Raw genomic sequence first — 17760 nt, 5'->3', positions numbered from 1 at the left:
TTCCAAGAGTCTGGAGGAAAACTATGAGGTTGACAAAAACGTAGGAATTTCAGTATCTTGGAAAAATAAAAACGTAGAGGAGAGGATTTAGGTTCAAACGAGACAACAGCAATGTTGAAGAGGAAATGAGCCAGAGTTATGGCAGTGTGAGAGTCGGACAGGGCCAGACAAGAACTGTTAATTATTGAGAGCAGATCTGTTTCAAGTGAAGGGTAAGCAGATCAAACAAGCCCGTGACACCACATGCATTACATCTGAAGGAACTATTATTTTTTCACATTTGCATTTATCACATCCAAAAAGGGAGTTCTTTACAACTGTAACTCAGTTCAGGTTTGCCTATTCTGCGAAGATCTACTTTAGACAGGCATTTCCAATTTTCTTAGAAGTGTTAAGTGGGAGTCTTAAATCAGAATATAGTATACCATAACATCCCCTTGGGGTTAAATTCAGAACCTTAAAGTTATGTGCACATAGCTCAAGCATCGAATCTCTGAGGTTTGACAATGACAAAGGTTGACATTTCGTTCCACTGCAAAAAGGAACACAAGTTCTCTCCTTTGCAAACATGTGCTGTGACAATTAGAAATATGCCAATAATTCGCTCCCAAACAAGAATGTTTGGCTGTCACATATGACAGCCGAGTACAGGCACAAAGCCAAACTGCATCAAGCTCAGTGGTTAGCACTCTATCCTCACAGCAAGAAGTCCCCCGGTTCAAATCCCGGATGGGGGACCTGAAACAGAACACCAATGGGGAACCTTTCTGTGCGAGTTTCTCAGGGGACTCCGGATGGATCAGAATGTAGGGGAGCAGGTAGCTTGCTGCCTGCCCAGCGTATTTTCCTTGTCACAGGTATAAGCTTTTTCCAAAACATTTTCCATAGGAGTGGGTCTTTAAAAAATAAGTCTTCATTGATCTTTTCAATCAAGTCAAACGCGTTTAGATGTAGCCGTTACAATCATGTTGGTTCTACCGAATTTATCAGTGAAAAATGGCTTGCTCTGAGTCTTTCTGTGGATGAGCAAGAGTTTTCCAGAGACATTAAGGACATTTTTTATACAGATACAAAAGCAAAAGTTTTCCTAGTTTGTGATCTACAGCTCTTTGTGACACAGTTATAGTAAACCCTGAAAAAGTCAACCCTGTAAAGTGTTTTCAGTTACACCATGTAGGTAGACTGAGTCAACACTTTCTCTGACATTTTATATTCCTTTATGATCTTGCACGGTGTCTGCCCGATTCTTTGAAAACCTTATCTGCCCGATTCTTTGAATTTGTTATCATATTCCTTGAACACGGGCACCTACAATATGTGTATAGTAAGCGTACAATACAAATGTATATCAAGGTTAGGTGTTGTATATAACAAAGGCTCCATCAATCAAAAATACTGACATTTCTTTTACATTTCTTCTCTGAAGCTTCGGCCATTCTCCTAAAAGACATGAAATCCCCCAAAACAACTAAGAACCACGGCTCCGTTTTTCACTACCCTTATTAATGTTCCAAGATCACGAGGAAAATAAAAGAAATGCATACCTGTACTCTTTGTACCAACATCACCGCCTGGGAATCATTCTGGTCAGCTTCCAGGATCAGGTCAGTCAATTTGTGGATGATGACATCCAAAGGACCTTGGTCCTCCAGAGGTTGGCTTAAATCCAGCTGTGAAATGAAACAGCAGAGTTAAAACACAGATTTTTTGAATCGTGCCATTTGGTACAAGTTTTAATATTTATATAAAAAATAAACATAATAATAATTGATTGGATTTATCTGGGCTTTCCCAGACACACAAAGCGCTTACAATGCATCTCCATTATTCATTCACTCCTCGTTCATACGTGGTGATGTAACTACTGATACAGTCACAGCTGCCCTAGGGCAGACTGACAAGGGCGTGGCTGCCAGTACGCGCCTACGGCCCCCCTGACCATCACCGGGACATTCATACGCATTCACACACCAGTGGAGCAATGATGGAGGCAGGGAGGGTGAAGTGTTTTGCCCAAGGACACAACAACAGTTAGCTGGGGGGAGCGGGGATCAAACTGCCGACCCTTCAATCGTTGGCTGACCTGCTCAACCGCCTGAGCCACTGCTGCACCATATGAACTAAAATCGTGACTAAACATAAAAGGTTTGTCAGGCTGCAGGAAATAAAATTAGATTCTTTTACACCCTCGGGTGAGAGGATATTGCAAAAAGTGAAGTAGCACAAGTTGTGCAGCTGCAGCTCAACTCTTGGCACAAATTAAAAAGCTGGAAAACAACTAAAAACACAAAAGTTTAACCAGATACAAACAACTATAATCAGTATTTTTGTCCTCCCTCTCCCACAGAAAGTTAAACCAGGTATTTATGCTGATCTGCACAAAAACTGCCAGTGGATGCAAAGGTACCAATACATTCTGACACGACATCTCCCATTTAAGCAATTGCAGGCAGCACTTAAAAAAGATCCCTGCTGGATGAAAGAAATAATAAAGGACCTAGAAGTGTCTACAAAAAGTAAAAAGCATTAATAACAAACGTGCGTTTTACTTCTTAGAGCAAAGTGCTATAAACAGAAGGTCATGTTGTTAAACTTTTGTTCTCTTTTTTTCCACATCAATTTTTTTCTTCTAGGAAACAGTGGGGATGAGTGCAGCATCGTCTTAATATATGACTTTGACTCCAGTTCAGCTGTAATTTATGCTGCATTTATTTTAAACTGGAAAGCATTTTTTTCCAGTTTTAGATAGACTATGACTTTTCTTTCAGTCTGGCTGAGCATAGTGAACAGAGAGTACATACCAATTTAGCATTCATTTCAAGTTTAACCCTGAAGGAAAAGCGCCTTTGGTGCGCTCTGATAGCAGTGCTGCTGTTGCATCAACATCATTGCTGATGGAATGACTGGCTCTTTACAGACCAAAGACAAAACAGCCACTCCTGTATAAATAGATTGGCCTTGGGTAGGACCTACTGTCCTTTGTGCTGTCAACAGGGCATATAAAGCAGGTATGAATACACCCTAGCCACACAGGTGGGGATCAATGAAAACGCTGTAAAACTGCAGTTTCAGTTAGCTTAAGGTTGGCCGCAGCCAGGGACAACATTTGCTGGTTAATGATTGAAAGAGGTGTGAGGGATAGATGGCTAATCAAGAGCACCCTTTGCTCAGACCTGGAACCTCACTCTTCCTTGAATGTAAAGCAGTTTGAATCAAAGACGAAGCTACTTTTATCACAATAAATTAGGAAAATCCAACTAAATGATCAAAAGTAAACATAACTATGCTTAGTTTGCCCATAGAGTAGATTTGATTGTATAGCTATGCCAAAAAAACAAAAACCAATCTTACAATAATCAACAATTTTTTATTTATTTATGCTGCGTTAGGTAATTGGGTAAGCCCTTATTGTGCCATATCAACTAGATTTTTCCCCCCATCCCAATACTGCTCGATTTCATTCCAGTAGCCTGTATGAACTTGCCTCTAAGCTTCATGTAACACGAGCAACAACAGACGCACACAAAATTGTCTGCTGGAAGTTCACGCTTGTCTGGAAATGACACATTACATTTTTTTATCTGACTGTGTCTTCATAAAAGTTTAAATGAACAGAAATCAAATGAAATATCACACATTTATCATGACAAAAGAGGATTTCTGAACAAAATAAAATAAACGGAGCAGACTTTGATAATGATAGAAGATCACCTATAGATTCGCAATAAATAGCATGATACCCAAGACGACAACACACCACATTGAGTTCCAAAAAAATTATTTAGATATATTAACTCAAAAGTGAGACTGAGGAGGTGAGGCAGAATGCTTTAACCCTTGTGCTATCTTAGGCACTTTAACATTGGGAGTTGGGTCATTTAGACCCACTAGACAGTGCGCTGAACCTTTTTTCTTCAATGATTTGTGATCTTCACTGGTGTCCATGGATTACATGAAATCTTTCCACCTTTATCCACCTTTGTCATGGTAGGGAGAACACGTCAAAGTAAGGGTGGGGTCATCTAAGATAGCACAAGGGTTAAGCAGAAAAACAAAATGTAAAATGAAGGCTGTTGACGCAGAACTTCAGCAGAGGTTATTAGGAATTATGTGCTTGACAAACACAAACCATGCGTTTCCACTGAACAAATAAAACTCTGCTCTCGTGATTTTACCCCCAGTATTTCAAAAACACTGGTCATATTCACAAATGTCACCACCAAACTGTCCGTTTCCTGGTCTTTAAAGCTGGGTTTTATAACCTGATAAAATGACAGATACGTTGACTCAGACATGAACAGCTGGGTGTGTATATGTGTATAGAAGAAATACCCTGCTTACACAACACAGGGCCTATACATGAGTTTGACCCTCTCAAAAAATAAAACACTCATTCAGGTCAACACCATTGGACAAAAACTCGTCCCAAAGGTCACCACTAAAGTCATTGATGTCCTGCTAAATGCTTAAAGCAGAAATGTTATCTGACGTCTTTCCAAGTCCCTCTGGGACAGAAAGCTAAAGCTGGGCCACAGTTGAGACGAACAGCGTGGAAAAGACTCTCCTGATGGGAGCGGGAAGGTCAGGGCCACTACATTTTGATGTAGATTACAGTGGGCCGTTCTTCTGTGGGAATCTTACGAACATCCTTTTGAGGCAACATAATCAAAGAAAAGTTGTGCAGATCATTTTGCATCAAAGGGGATGACTAAACTCTCCTGACTTGCATGACTGCAGTTGAAGCCTAAAGGAATCATGCAGTCAGGGCAGAATGACGCAACCAATGGCCGCTCAAAGTTGACAACTGACACTTAAAAGTCAAACAGTGTGGGTGCGCAAAAACAACTATGTCTTCCCCTTGGATCAAATATAAAAAGTGAAGATGGGATTGTTGTTCTCAAGAAAAAAAAAAATCTACTGGTCAAAACCCACGAGTACACATGGAGAAAGATGTCATGTCCTGCCAACAGTCTGGCAGCTCGAGATGAACAAACATTACTTTGTTGCTTTAAGGTGGAGTCAGAATTACTTTTATTGATTTTTAGGTTGCATAGAACGTAGAAGTGCATAAGAAGTAAACCGTCAAACAAACGGAGACTAAGTTCTGTCATGTGAAAATGAGAAATATTTTTGTTGAACTGTCAATATTAGCACAGAGAGGGAAACAAACGACAACAATAATATATCATACCGCTTTACAGAGCAAATAATCTTAGGAAATTCCATCTAAATGTGCCCCATTGAATTTTCAAATGAATTTTACAAGGAAATTGTTATAAATGCTTTTAAGCTTCCACATTTTAACCACTTGCCTAACAAGTTTAATCATCCCGATGACAAAAATAACTCAAGAGTTGAAGTTATAGACATAAACGAGAACAACTGACAAAAGTATTTTATTCTTTGGGAAATCCTGACAAAATCAAACTAAAAGGCTAGCTGAGTTCTTCAGGGAAGCAAAGATTAATCTATATAAAATAAAACTATGGCTCTCTGATTTTCAAACCCTTTTGTATTTTTCCACGAGGTGAAATTTGAAACACAACAACATGGCAGATCACAATCAATGTTTTGCCCTTGGAGAAAAACAAAATCAGTAAATATTCTTATACTGGGATGGTAAACATACTGGCCTTCTGGGGGAGATCTACTCATCGTTGGTTATCTGCTACTGAAATGCCATCTCCAGGGTCAATCTGTCTGTCACTCTACAGGGACAAGGCCAGGTGATTAAACTGACTGAAAAAGATAAGCGTACAGCCATAACCCATCGTTACCTTCCACTGAAGGTTATCCACACAACAGCTACACGTCTATCATTCCCCAAAACAACCCAGAAAGAGTAAAAAAACAAAACAAAAAAAAGGCATCAGCTTATCTTCAACTGAACATCATCTGTATATTGTTCAGCCTTGGGAACTCCATTCATAACCACCCCCTTTAAAGCACCAACGCTCACTAGACTACTTCACACTCTACTATTAAATTACTTCATTCACCATTATCAATATATCTACCAGGTTTCATGAACTTCGATGCATCAGAAATACAAAATTTACGAAAATATTTAAACAAAAGGGGTTCAAATTGGAGACTTTAAATACTCAAGTCTGTAAAAGCAAAAGTCTGCAGCGAGTACCAAAGGCTACTGGGTTCAGATATTCATGCTGAAACTGGAGAAGACATCATTGTTCAAAGATGTAATGCGCCAAGGCTAAAGCAAGACAATGAAAGCCTTTCTCTTTGCCTCACTACACTATAGGCTGTAAGCAGGCAGCTCAATCTGTGCACTCAAAAACACTTGTGTTTCCTCTATATTATAGCGTAAAGAGAGGATAAAAACTGGTACATTTAGACAGGAAAACCCCAGCAACGGCAGTTGAATACACATAGCTGCTACTTTCTGAGAGTCCATGAGGATCCGTGGTCTCCCAGGAGAGGGTGACTGTGCAGTGGGAAACAAAGCCCTGCTTACTTTGGGACAATTCCCAGGACAAGGCTGAGACAAGGCTGATAGCTACAGCACAAGAGCTTCAAAGATAAACAAATAAAATAAACTAAATAAGAGAGGAGCTAATAAATAGAAAATTTAGATTATAACAGCAAAGCACCCAACCGCTTTAGACATGGTGACAATCGTTCTGAGTTTCTCTGTGTGCCGCTGTGTTTACTTTCAGCTGTGAGGTGGTTTGAATGATTTCCAGTTAAACTTTTGTTCCAGAGGCCTGTACTTATGTGAACTCAACCCAGGTACCTTGACTACAGCTAGATAGTGGCTCAAATAAGACATTTCTAGCACATTACGTTCTAAACACAAAATATTCAAAAGGTAGAAACTCACTAAAAAGTTAAATTTACCCCCAACAAAAGCACTTTTAATACCTTAAGAAGCAGCTCCCTACTAACTTTAAAGTTTAAAAAATGACAAACTCTCACTCCCTTAAAATGAGTAACCATTCCTACAAATCATATTCTTATGACTAAAGTGCAGCTGTTTTTTCCAGATCGGTCATGTTACAGTTTATCAGAAAAAAAAAAAAGTTCTCATTTCCATTTCCTTGTTATCAATCGAGTCAAAAAGAGTTCTGGCGCCAGACTATGGTCTCTTCCTCATGGCAACCGACAGCATAACATCAGCGGACAGCAGCTTCTTATGAGTGAATGGCATGTTTTCTGATTCAGACGTTGCTCATTTGGCCTCTTTTCGTACCTCACAATCGTACACAGCAGCAACAGAGGTGACAGTAGAGGGCAAGACGGTTCCATTCACAACGCACAGAAAAGAGGGTTTACAAAGTCTGTAAAGCTGTTTCTCTTGGTCTTCTTTAGTATTTTTTTGTTTTGATTGCTTGAAATAAACCAATTTCAAATACAAAATGATGAGCGAAGGCAGATCTATTAACACCAGGATTATAGGATCATGGGATACATTTTTTTAAAAGAAATATCTGAGTATGTAAAAAATAGATTTGTTGTAGAGTCACCTCAATAGTGTGGCACTTAAGTAATAAAACTGGACCTAAAACTATCCCACTTCATGAAACTAAAACAGAAGATCATTGAGACTAAACTACAGTTATGTTGCTTCTTCAGATCAGTTTTAAATACCTCAACATTGTATCTACAAGCCGTGAACAAACTAAGTACAAAAAAAAAAGAAAAGAAAAACTTGGGGGTGGACTAATGAGTAATATTACTCTCCAAATCATCCCTTACAAATGTGGTATATCGTATCTGCAGTGAAAATGGCAATTTTATTTTGTTTGAACCCATAGAAAAAAAGAAATGAACTAAATATACAATGATCTGCTTACCTGAACAACATCTATCCCTCTTTTCCTAAAAAAAAAAAAGAGACAATATTTAGTTTAACATAAATTAATAGAGCAGTGTTGTCAGAAACAGTTGTCACACACTTTTTGAAATAACATTATTGCATGCAATATAACATAAGACATGTCAGTATTAAACATGTTTTATAAATGAATAGCAAAAAAAAGAGGCATATCAAATGTCCTTAAACCCTTTTAAATGTTTATTGGTTCCCATTTCTTCAATGGAATTACAACAAACACCCGGTGGAGAATTTTTCCACAAGCCCCACTGAACTGGCTTTTCTGTTGTTCAACTTCTCAGAACAAAAAGGGCAAACACATACACACAAAACACACAGGACAACACAAAGTGCCAGCTCCTTCTTACTAGAACTTACAACAACAACAATGCAAACATTACACCAGTGCTAGATCAGCTTGTCCAAACCAGCTGTTTCTGAGATTACACTTTCATGGTAACAAAAGTGGAGCCATTCACTGCTTCACAGTAATGTGAGTATTTAATTCCACAGCTGGCCTGCTTCATGTCGATTGAGCTTCAGTTTCAGCCCACATCAGACAGAGATCATTTGCTCTCTTACACTGTAACAAAGCCTGTCGAATGAAAAGGATGAGGATGGGACATCCACCAAAGAAGCAAGTCTAAGGTCAGATGTTCTTGAAATGGTTTAAGAAACAGGTCAGTGTAACTGTACGATGTGGTAAACCAGAATGTGGTGACCCTTGTTTACATATAATCCAATGAACCTTTAGGCTCTTTGTTTCTATATGGATTGGAGTAAAAGGGCTGTGTGACTGATAAACAGAAAGAGTCCTGACCAGCAGGAACCCCTTTGAGCCAGCTGAATGAGACAGGACAGAGTCTTGGGTGATGTACCTCACAGAGCCAGCTGCATGCTACATGAAGAGAGGGAAGCAACACTATGTAAATATGAAGTGAATTATAATTAAGAAGGAAACCAGTAAAAAGATAAGCGGTCATGTTTAGTGTTGTGAAAAACTGTTTGCTCCTGTCCTCATTTCCTTTTTTTTTTTTTACAAGATTGTCTCACTTAAATATGTGAGATTATCAACAAAATTAAATTAAAGAAAACTTTAAAACAGAGGCATTTATGAAAAATGGGGGGAAAAAAATCTTTGAAACCTACACAACTCAGTAAAGGTCGGTTTATGACTGTGCTGGGCTAAAAAGGCTCTGTGTTGCACAATTCATAAAAAAATAAATAAATAAATAAATCAGTTCTGTAAAAACAACAAACAAAACAGCGTGAAGAATTGTCCAAGTTTTGTTCCCCAAGACTTCCGTGAACTGACTAGACTAAAGTTTGATTTTTTTATTTATTTGCATGCACACCCTTGCATCTTGTGTGAAGGTAGCAGCATTTCAGAAAAAGCAGACTATAGAAAATGTCAAAAATGGAGGTGGGAGTGTGATGATTTGGGGCCGTTTTGCTTCTTTATTGCATGCTTTAGTACATTAAACTACATTTTAAATGTCCTAGCTCTATTCTGGACTTGACGCTGAAGCACACGTTGGTTCCGCAGCAGGACAGTTATTCAGAACATGCGTGGAAACCCAGTTATGAAGGCTTAGGGAGAACAAAAAGCCTTTGGAGGGGCCTCAAAGTCTTGAGATAAATCAGATTGAGGTTCTGTGGGATGACTTTACAAAAGGTACTGCTCGAAAACTCTCCAATATCACTGATTTACAACAATTCTAAAAACATGAGTGGGCTCAAATTCCTCCACAGCACTGCAAGGATTGATTGTCAGCTATTGGCTATTCTGTTGTTGCTAAGGATTATTACGGCCAATTGTTTTTTCACACGAGTTTAGATTTTCCCTTTTAATACTAAAGAGCAAAAACGTTTGTAATACATTGTTTTGCATTAAAAAAAAAGTTTTAGGATTTTGGTGGCCGGCGTTTTGTCATTTGTTGACTAAGTAATAAAGATAATGCACATAAATATTTTCACAAGCAGTAAAGCTGACCTTTGTGAACTAAAACCACATTTCTTAAATATCTGACCTTGATAATTTACTTTCATCAGCTTTGAGCACAGAGAGGGTGGGCTGGATAAGAAAGGGAAAGGTTCTCGGAGGTTTATGAAGAGATTAAAAATGTGTGGATTAAAGTGTTCTAATCTGTGCTGGCTTAATCAGGTCACTTGGTGAGGCAACACCCCTGTTAGAAAGGTGAAAATCCTGTCAACAAAACCCAACCTGCTGGTGTACATTTTTGCAACATGACTTGCGGGGCTGCTTGGTGTCCTTGTTTTTTTTCCATTCATCTGACATTGTACTTTCTATTGTTTTACTTTTACTTTAGATTTGACAGTAGGCATTCAAATACATTATTTTGAAAGATGATATAATAAGGGAGGTGTCAAACCCTTAACCTCTCCTATAATCCAACATGCCAACATAGTCCAACAATGCAAATAGGAACATTCATGTCTGCAGCAAAAGGGAAAAAAACTCATAATCATATCTTAAGCAATCCCATTTGTTTGACACAGATAAGCTCCAGTACAGTAGAACCCATTGATGTTGGCCTTTTCAAGCTCTTTGAAAGAGCAGACAGACACAATGAACCAGCAGTAATACATTTGTACAGATAAGTGCATTTTCTGCTGACAAACAGAACATCAACAACATTTCCACTTCAGACCCTGAGATGTTTAAAACACTTTTTATTTTATATATATATATATATATATAAATGACTTGGCAGGATTGCAAGAAAAAATATGAGCCTACAAGATATTTATATCTGTTAAATAAACATTTGTGAAATTTCAATGACAACAAAAATGCACAATTTCATATTGTAATGCTATCACAATAAGAAAAAAGCTGTTTTCAAGATGAAAGATTTAATATGATGCAAAATGGTTTACTTCAGTCAAGGACATAGTGAGTAAAAACGATAAATTCTTTAAATGTTTAGCCATAAACTGCAGTACGGCCAAGGTGATAACTGAATAACAAAAATAGTTTTAAAATTGTAAAGAAGGCATAATGAATAAATCTGGCAAATGTATGAGTTTACAGTTAAAAACGGCACTAAAAAAGGGCTTGATGCTTTGAAAAGCAAAATGGCAAAATTTAAATTTGTACAACCTTCCTGAAGAAACATTCAGATCAATCAAAGTACACTGTCCTGTCCCAGTTTGATGCAGCAGTTTTTACAAATTTGAAACGTGAAGGCAGCAGTCAGCTTCACGTCAAGATTGTCCGTTAGTCAGAAGAGTGCTCACTCTTGTCCATAAAAACCATCGATTAAAAATATTCCTCATATCCTATACAATCACGGAGCCTAGGTTCAGAGAAGCGTAGAGCACTTTTAATCAGCTAATAACTTTGTTGTCATATAGCAAAGTTATTATTGTTGTAAATCAACCAACAAATCCACAAACAGGCAATAAAATCTATGGGAAACCTCCTCTGTAAAATGAGACAAGTAATAAAGTAAACCTTTAGATTTATTGGTTTTTAAAGTACGAATAAAACTTTTCCAAATCCAGGTGACATTAAATATAAACTTGCCATTGTCCTTGTGCGTTCTGTGATTAAATTTCACCGGTGGATTTTAAGTTCACGATAATTTAGTTCTTACTTGCAGCCTGTCTCGACATAGTGGGATTTAAGCAAACAAATCTAAAAACGGTAGCCTTACTTTTCTCAGTGAAACAATTGATTAATTTTAAGACTTTTAAGATTAAGAATTTTAAGATTAATTTTTTATATTTAATTTTAAAAAATGTTTTAAAGGTAACATTTGCAGATTTTGAAAATGGTTCAATATCTTCCAGGGATTCTGGTATTACAAACAAATGAATTTTAGTCAGTAAAAAAAAAAAAAAAAAAAAAAAAAAAAAAATCATACTATGTAAAAATTGTTGACCTTTAAAACATTCTTCCCACTCAAAAATGTCTTTTTTTTTCCAGTAGGACAACTTGGAATCAAACTGATGTGCTTTCAAACATTGTGTTCAAGTTGCTTTTTTAAAACTAATAAACAAAAAACATTCTTTGGTAAAGAAGGGAGAAAATGTTTCATTCTAAAAAGGACAGACACAAGAGTAAACATGAATTTTTGTATTTGAACTTAAAAAATAAAAAACACATTTTAATTTCTACTTTTAATATTTAAAGAAATTCCCAACTTTCTTTCCCTTTTTGTGTATAGTTTTAATTTTATACATGCAGTTTAAAAAAAGTCATAAATAAAGATGGCCTGAAAGAGGACTACATTTCAAAAGATTACAGCATTGAAGAGGCTATAAAACGGAAAAATCAGGGGGAAAACATTAATAAAACAGTTTAATTTAAATCCAAGTTTAGAGGCATATTTTCCAGCATGGCCTTTAAAAAAGGTGTGAAACCATGTATTTTGTGTGTGTGTGATGATGAATTTTACTGTGCCAACGCAAAACTCAGCTAAACAAACGCTCACCTGCACAAATCAGCAAAGGCCTGAAAATTCAGTTTCTTCATCTTCTTCTCGCTGAGCCAGTAGCCGACTCTCCGGCCTTTCAGGAAAGTCTGCATCTCTGCTGTTGAGCAAAAAGTGTTTTTTTTTTGTTTTTTTCTGGAAGTGAATTGTGCAGGGAAAAAAAACAGGCTCAACCTGCGAGACAGAAAGAACGAGATCACCAAATAACCGCTAGGCAAGTGTAGTAACAGATTGCCAGTTGAACGAAAGTTACAACTCGATTATGAATTCTTGCTCCATCGGCCAGAATTGTCGCTTTCTAACAGTTTGTTTCCAAAACAGCGCTACAAAAATATAAAATTAGAGAGGATGTGGTGGGTTCAGCATCAGGCAGCAAACTGACCGCTTGTTAACTGCTAATGTTAGCTGGCTAGCTGCAAACTGACAATCAGCTAAGCGATTCAAATAACAAATATAAAGCTAGGTCGCAAACAAGGCAAAGAAATGTCAAAGCGGTGAAAGCACGCGTACCTGTTTAGGCGGCTCAAATGAACAGAGCTAGCAACAAACCGTTAGCATACGATGAAGCAAGTGAGTTAACTAATTTAACATGACAGCGAGAGCCTATGGTGGTGAGCTAACTAACCTATTAGTTTTAGCACAGTTCCGCTCCTATGTTCTTCAGAAACTATCTTGGAGAGTTTTCCATTCCCGGTCCGTGTGTTGACGAAGCAGAAAGAGCCGAGGTGACAGATGACAGGCGCAGCTGAACTCACGTTGAGATGTTTCTGCTGTTTCTCTCAGGCTCTGACCCTACTGTACACACCCAGGATCCTGAGGACTGGTGCTGCTTTCACGGCGCCCTTGGAAATCACAAGCTCTCTACGTACGTGCTTTTATTTGAGCGCTTTGTTGCCTAAACAAATGATTGACACTCCCGTTATCTTGTTGATCTTGACACAGTAGTTCTAGGTTTCTAAACAAAATGCCCAAATAATATTATAAGTTTTAAACTGCATTATTTTAGGTTACAAAAAAAATAAAATAAAATAAAGGGTGTTGTGTAAAAATGGGTTGTTTTTCTGATAATGACTTGAAGTATCGACAAATATTTTTGTCCCAAACTTTTATATATTTTTTACACCCCCCCCCCCAAAAAAAAAAAAAAAAAAGGAAAGAAAAAGAAAGAAAGAAAAGAGCAGGACAAACATTTGAGCTAGATCGTACTTCCGGCTCATCTGCCCACAGATGAGCCAGAGATGCATTCACAGACCCAGTACGGCGCACTAGAAACTTGCACTTAATACACGAGGTTAGACACAATGTCACCATTAATAAACGGGATAGTTGGGAAAAATCCATCAATGTATCAACACACGGTTGTTTGCAGGAATGTCGCCAGATTTATAGAAAGAGCGAATTCTGTTTAACGCATTTGAAGCGAAGGTTGTTCAGTACCGCCACCTGCTGGACATTTGTGCAAACGTGTAGAACGTCTTTTTCCATCATGGTACAAAACCATGTAAACGCACCAACTGGAAATGAACTATTGGGTTTCATAATAATATATATATTTTTAAATCGCAAAGAAGTTTTATTACCAAAATAAACATTTTTGAAAATTCACAACTGCTGCCTAAATATTGCTCAGGGCTGTTAACTGACAACTAAAGGTAAAAAAAAAATCATATACAGCTTCATAAACAACTCAACACCTATTTTTTTAATGTCCAGTGATCCAAAGCTTCTGGCAAGATTTTCATAACTGGCTCAGAAAATTAACCTTATACAATTCACAAAAGAAGATATTTTGTTTTTTTAAAACAGTAAGTTGACAAAAGAGACAACACTAGTAAACATCCTCCTGATTTTTGGAAAATATCAAATTCATAAAAAAATTGAAAAAAGACTGATCGATTTTTCTGTGCTTTAAAAATGAATCCACACTGAATTTATCCTATATGAAATGTATTCAGAACTCAAATCGTTTTATTAATGACATTTGTAAATCTGCTACAGAATGGTTACTAATCTTGGGTCAAGATTGATAATTGCCTGGAAAGTTAATTTATGCTGAAAGATTTATATATTACATATATGTATACATGTGTTTTCTTTTCTTTTCTTTTCTTTTTGTGGAGAGCTGTGCCTCAAATCATTGCGTGGTTGTGTCCGCAAGAGTTTGTTATAATTATATTTAAATAAAGAAAAAGAGAAAAAGGTTCAGAATTTTTTAATAAATTTTAAACTTTAAAAAAATCTGTATTAAAATTTCCAGTTGGCAAATATTAAAATTTTATAATATAATAGCCTTTACAGCAAATTAAAATGTTGCAAATTCGTGAATTTGCCACTTTCTTTGGCTTTGTATCTAGTTGGTTAACTTGACTTAGTGTCTACAATGTTTTATTGTTAATATTGTTTCATTGTTAGTTAATATTGTTTTGTTGTTAGTTGTTATTGTTTCATTGTTTCCTTCTTTATTATTTTTATGTTCTATGTTGCAGAAACAGCTCCAACAACTGCTGCTGTTTATAATTAGAGCTTAGTTGATTTATAATATAAGGAAATATAATAAATATTCTAAAATAAAATAAAAATACATGCGTCATGACTATTTTTGTGCTCATATACAGTGTAACTTAAACAACAACTTTTTTTTGCCGCCAATTGCTGTCTGCGTCACTTCCTCCACGTGGTATGAATCTAAACTCCCGCCCGGAACAGTCGTATGTCAACAGTCGGTACCGTGCAGGGCCACAACTCGATTGTTTTATTCTTAGCCCTGCTCGTCTTGGACGCCGTTTCTCCGCAATATGGCCTCAAACCTCCCGGACTCTCACCCTCATGATGCCTTGCTCGTCACCGATGAGGAGCTGGATCAGGCTTTGTGTGTGCTGGCTGGAAGCGACCCGGAAAACTGCTCGTATTCCCGGGTAAAACACACAGGACCAGCTGTGCCCATTTTGCATATTTTTGGCTCTACAATTGCTATATGTGTATTACTAAAAACATGTTTTTCTGCGTGTTAACGTCTTGTATGGAATAGTTCATTTTTTATAAAATGCTAAAAACAGAAATATTTTACTGTGAATTTGGGCATTTTATATTGTTTTTTTTGCTGCAGGGTTATGTGAAGAGGCAGGCAGTATTTGCCTGCAACACCTGCACCCCCGATGCCACAGAGCCTGCTGGGATTTGTCTGGCATGTGCAAATAAATGCCATGATGGGCATGACATTTTTGAACTTTACACCAAAAGGTAAAAGAAGCATTTTTTCTTTTCTATATTCAATTACATTGTTTTTTTTTTAATTATGTTTTTTGTTTTCTTGTAGACATTTTCGCTGTGATTGTGGAAATGGAAAATTTGGAGATTTTCAATGCCAGCTGAATCCTGTGAGTTCTTTGAATTCTATTATTAAAAGTTAAAAAAAAAGTTTCTGTAAAATGTTAAAATGTCACTATTTTTGTGTTTTCAGGCTAAAGATGAGCGAAATGATAAAAATCGCTACAATCACAACTTCAGTGGCTGCTATTGCACATGTGACAGACCATATCCAGACACAGATGGGCAGGTATTACCTTCAACCACAAAATCCTTTGGTCTAATATTTACTATGTATATTTACTAAATAGTTTCATTTAGTAAATATGTATCACTATATCTGACTGGAAATTATTTTCAGGATGATGACGAAATGATTCAGTGTGTCATCTGTGAGGATTGGTTTCACAGTAAGGTAAGCACTAAAGTACTTAATATTTGGTCTCATTATGAACACCATTTCATCTTTTTTTGTGTTTTAAATACTTGTATTTACAGCACTTGGGCTGCACTGTGGTTGAACCTGAAGAGTTGCAAGAGATGGTGTGTGAGACTTGCATGAACAAAGCTCCTTTCTTGTGGACGTATGCCGCTCACTTTGCTGGTATCCAACCTTCTTGTTTCAAGCAAATCGTATTTATGTTATATAGTAGCATTAACCTGATGGGAATGGATTTGTTATTCTCCTACAGAACCCCCTTTTATCAAAATCAGTCATTCCAACAAGGAGGAGGATGTAGAAGTGGAAGTTGAGGAGAAAAGCCCTGAGAAACGTCCAAGGAATGAAGGATCAACCAGCAGTGACGAATCTAGAAAGGCGGTGAGAAGATCTGATTGATTACTCTAATCTTGTATACAGTTCACCACTAGGTGGGGCTGGAGAGTAAATCATCTCAGTTAGAGAGCAGCCTTCATCCTGTTATGAAGTTCTTATCGTCCTTTGGATAATTGAGAGAGAAATGACCCATGAGGCATTGCTTCTCCTCCTTTCTACGTGGCTTTGGCCAGACTTCACAGACTTTGCCTTTTGTAAACTTGTCGTCATCATCCAGCTGCATTGCTTTTTGTGTCAGTATGTTTCAGCAAAGCTGATGGCACTCACACTCAACCCTTTTTGCATCCTCAGGAAGCTGGAATCGGGAGTTCCCCTCGTAAAAGAAATCACCCTGAGACATCGAAGGTCAATACCACACCAGGGGAGTGCAGGCTGAAGAAGTTGCAGGGGTTGGAGAGGCCAAGACTAGGAGCTGTGTTCTGGCCTTACAGCTGGCGCTCTGAGCTCTGTACCTGTACTAACTGTAAGGTAGGCACAAGATTTCATTTGAACTCTCTTTCAAACATGACCTTACTTGTAATACAACCCCTTTTTTAATGAAAAAAAATGTCTAAAGCTTTTTTTTTTTTGGAACTTGTGTATTTAAAGAAAGCCTACGTGGCAGCAGAAGTGCAGTTTCTCATGGATCAGTCCGATACGATCCTAGCTTATGAAAAAAGAGGTTTGGATGAGCCGTTCGGGCAACACCCACTGATGGCTCTCCTGAGCTCTATGGACCGTGTGCAGCAACTGGAAGTCTTATACGGTGAGCATGCCAGGATTTGCCGTACAATGAAGCATATTTTGACCTAAAATTGTCACTTGATATGAAAGTTTTAACTTGGTTCTAACCTCAGGTATCAACGAGCTGACGTCTTCCCTCAATGAATTTTTGGAACAGTGCGTTTCTGAAAGAAAGGTGAGAAAAGCTCAACCCCTCATTGATGGGTTTTTGTCTACTTACTTCAAATGTTATAATGGGTCTCTTCCAGACAGTCACAGCGGAAGCAGTTCATGAGTTCTTCGCGGAGCTGCGAGCCAGAAAGAAGCGCAGGACTGACGGAGGATTTCAGTAACAAACAAGACCTTTAATGAATGTGTCGTTTAAAGAGACTATTTTCTGGAATAAAGTGAGTTTTTTGCTGCAACTACTATAATCTTAAATTTATAGTTTGTACTCATTTTTTAAAAGTTTTGTTTTTTACTTTTTTTTTTTTTATTAAAGATGCTTTAACTTTAATTCTGAGTTTTACTTGAAACAGATGTTGCACACTGATCCTTTTTTGATGAATAAAAGCTTGTGAATGTTCCAAATAAAGTGTCAATTAACACCACGATGGGGCAAA

General features: G+C 37.4%; 2 protein-coding genes across 15 annotated transcripts in view; one reads left to right on the top strand and one right to left on the bottom strand.

Annotated features, from left to right (window-relative positions):
• Positions 1 to 13176, bottom strand: part of itpk1b (inositol-tetrakisphosphate 1-kinase b) — a 25492-nt gene extending 12316 nt beyond the window's left edge. For 2 of the 14 annotated variants that reach the window (XM_011490365.4, XM_078940281.1), the window contains exons 1-4: positions 13050 to 13176; positions 12295 to 12394; positions 7815 to 7839; positions 1545 to 1670 (exon numbers count right to left, since the gene is read on the bottom strand). In XM_011490365.4, coding sequence (XP_011488667.1) covers positions 1545 to 1670; positions 7815 to 7839; positions 12295 to 12389 — 246 coding nt within the window. In that variant the 5' untranslated portion in view covers positions 12390 to 12394; positions 13050 to 13176. Of the gene's footprint in view, positions 1 to 1544; positions 1671 to 7814; positions 7840 to 12294; positions 12469 to 12804 lie in introns of all 14 variants that reach the window. The other 12 variants (XM_020713470.3, XM_078940284.1, XM_020713468.3 and 9 more) reach the window with 10 other exon arrangements.
• LOC101157579 (ubiquitin protein ligase E3 component n-recognin 7) lies at positions 12807 to 17748 on the top strand. Its single transcript, XM_011490362.4, has 13 exons — positions 12807 to 12864; positions 13078 to 13159; positions 15089 to 15209; positions 15401 to 15534; positions 15611 to 15671; positions 15755 to 15850; positions 15962 to 16015; positions 16099 to 16204; positions 16293 to 16420; positions 16727 to 16903; positions 17024 to 17180; positions 17272 to 17333; positions 17407 to 17748. The coding sequence occupies exons 1-13, from the start codon at positions 12822 to 12824 to the stop codon at positions 17488 to 17490; spliced, it is 1305 nt and encodes a 434-aa protein (XP_011488664.2). The 5' UTR covers positions 12807 to 12821; the 3' UTR covers positions 17491 to 17748.
• The last annotated feature ends 12 nt before the right edge of the window (positions 17749 to 17760 follow it).

Source organism: Oryzias latipes, chromosome 22 (genome assembly GCF_053564925.1).
Source record: "Oryzias latipes strain Hd-rR chromosome 22, Olatipes_Hd-rR_3.1".
NCBI lineage: Eukaryota > Metazoa > Chordata > Actinopteri > Beloniformes > Adrianichthyidae > Oryzias > Oryzias latipes.
The sequence above is the reverse complement of the archived record's forward strand: the minus strand, read 5'-3'. Positions and strand labels throughout refer to the sequence as shown.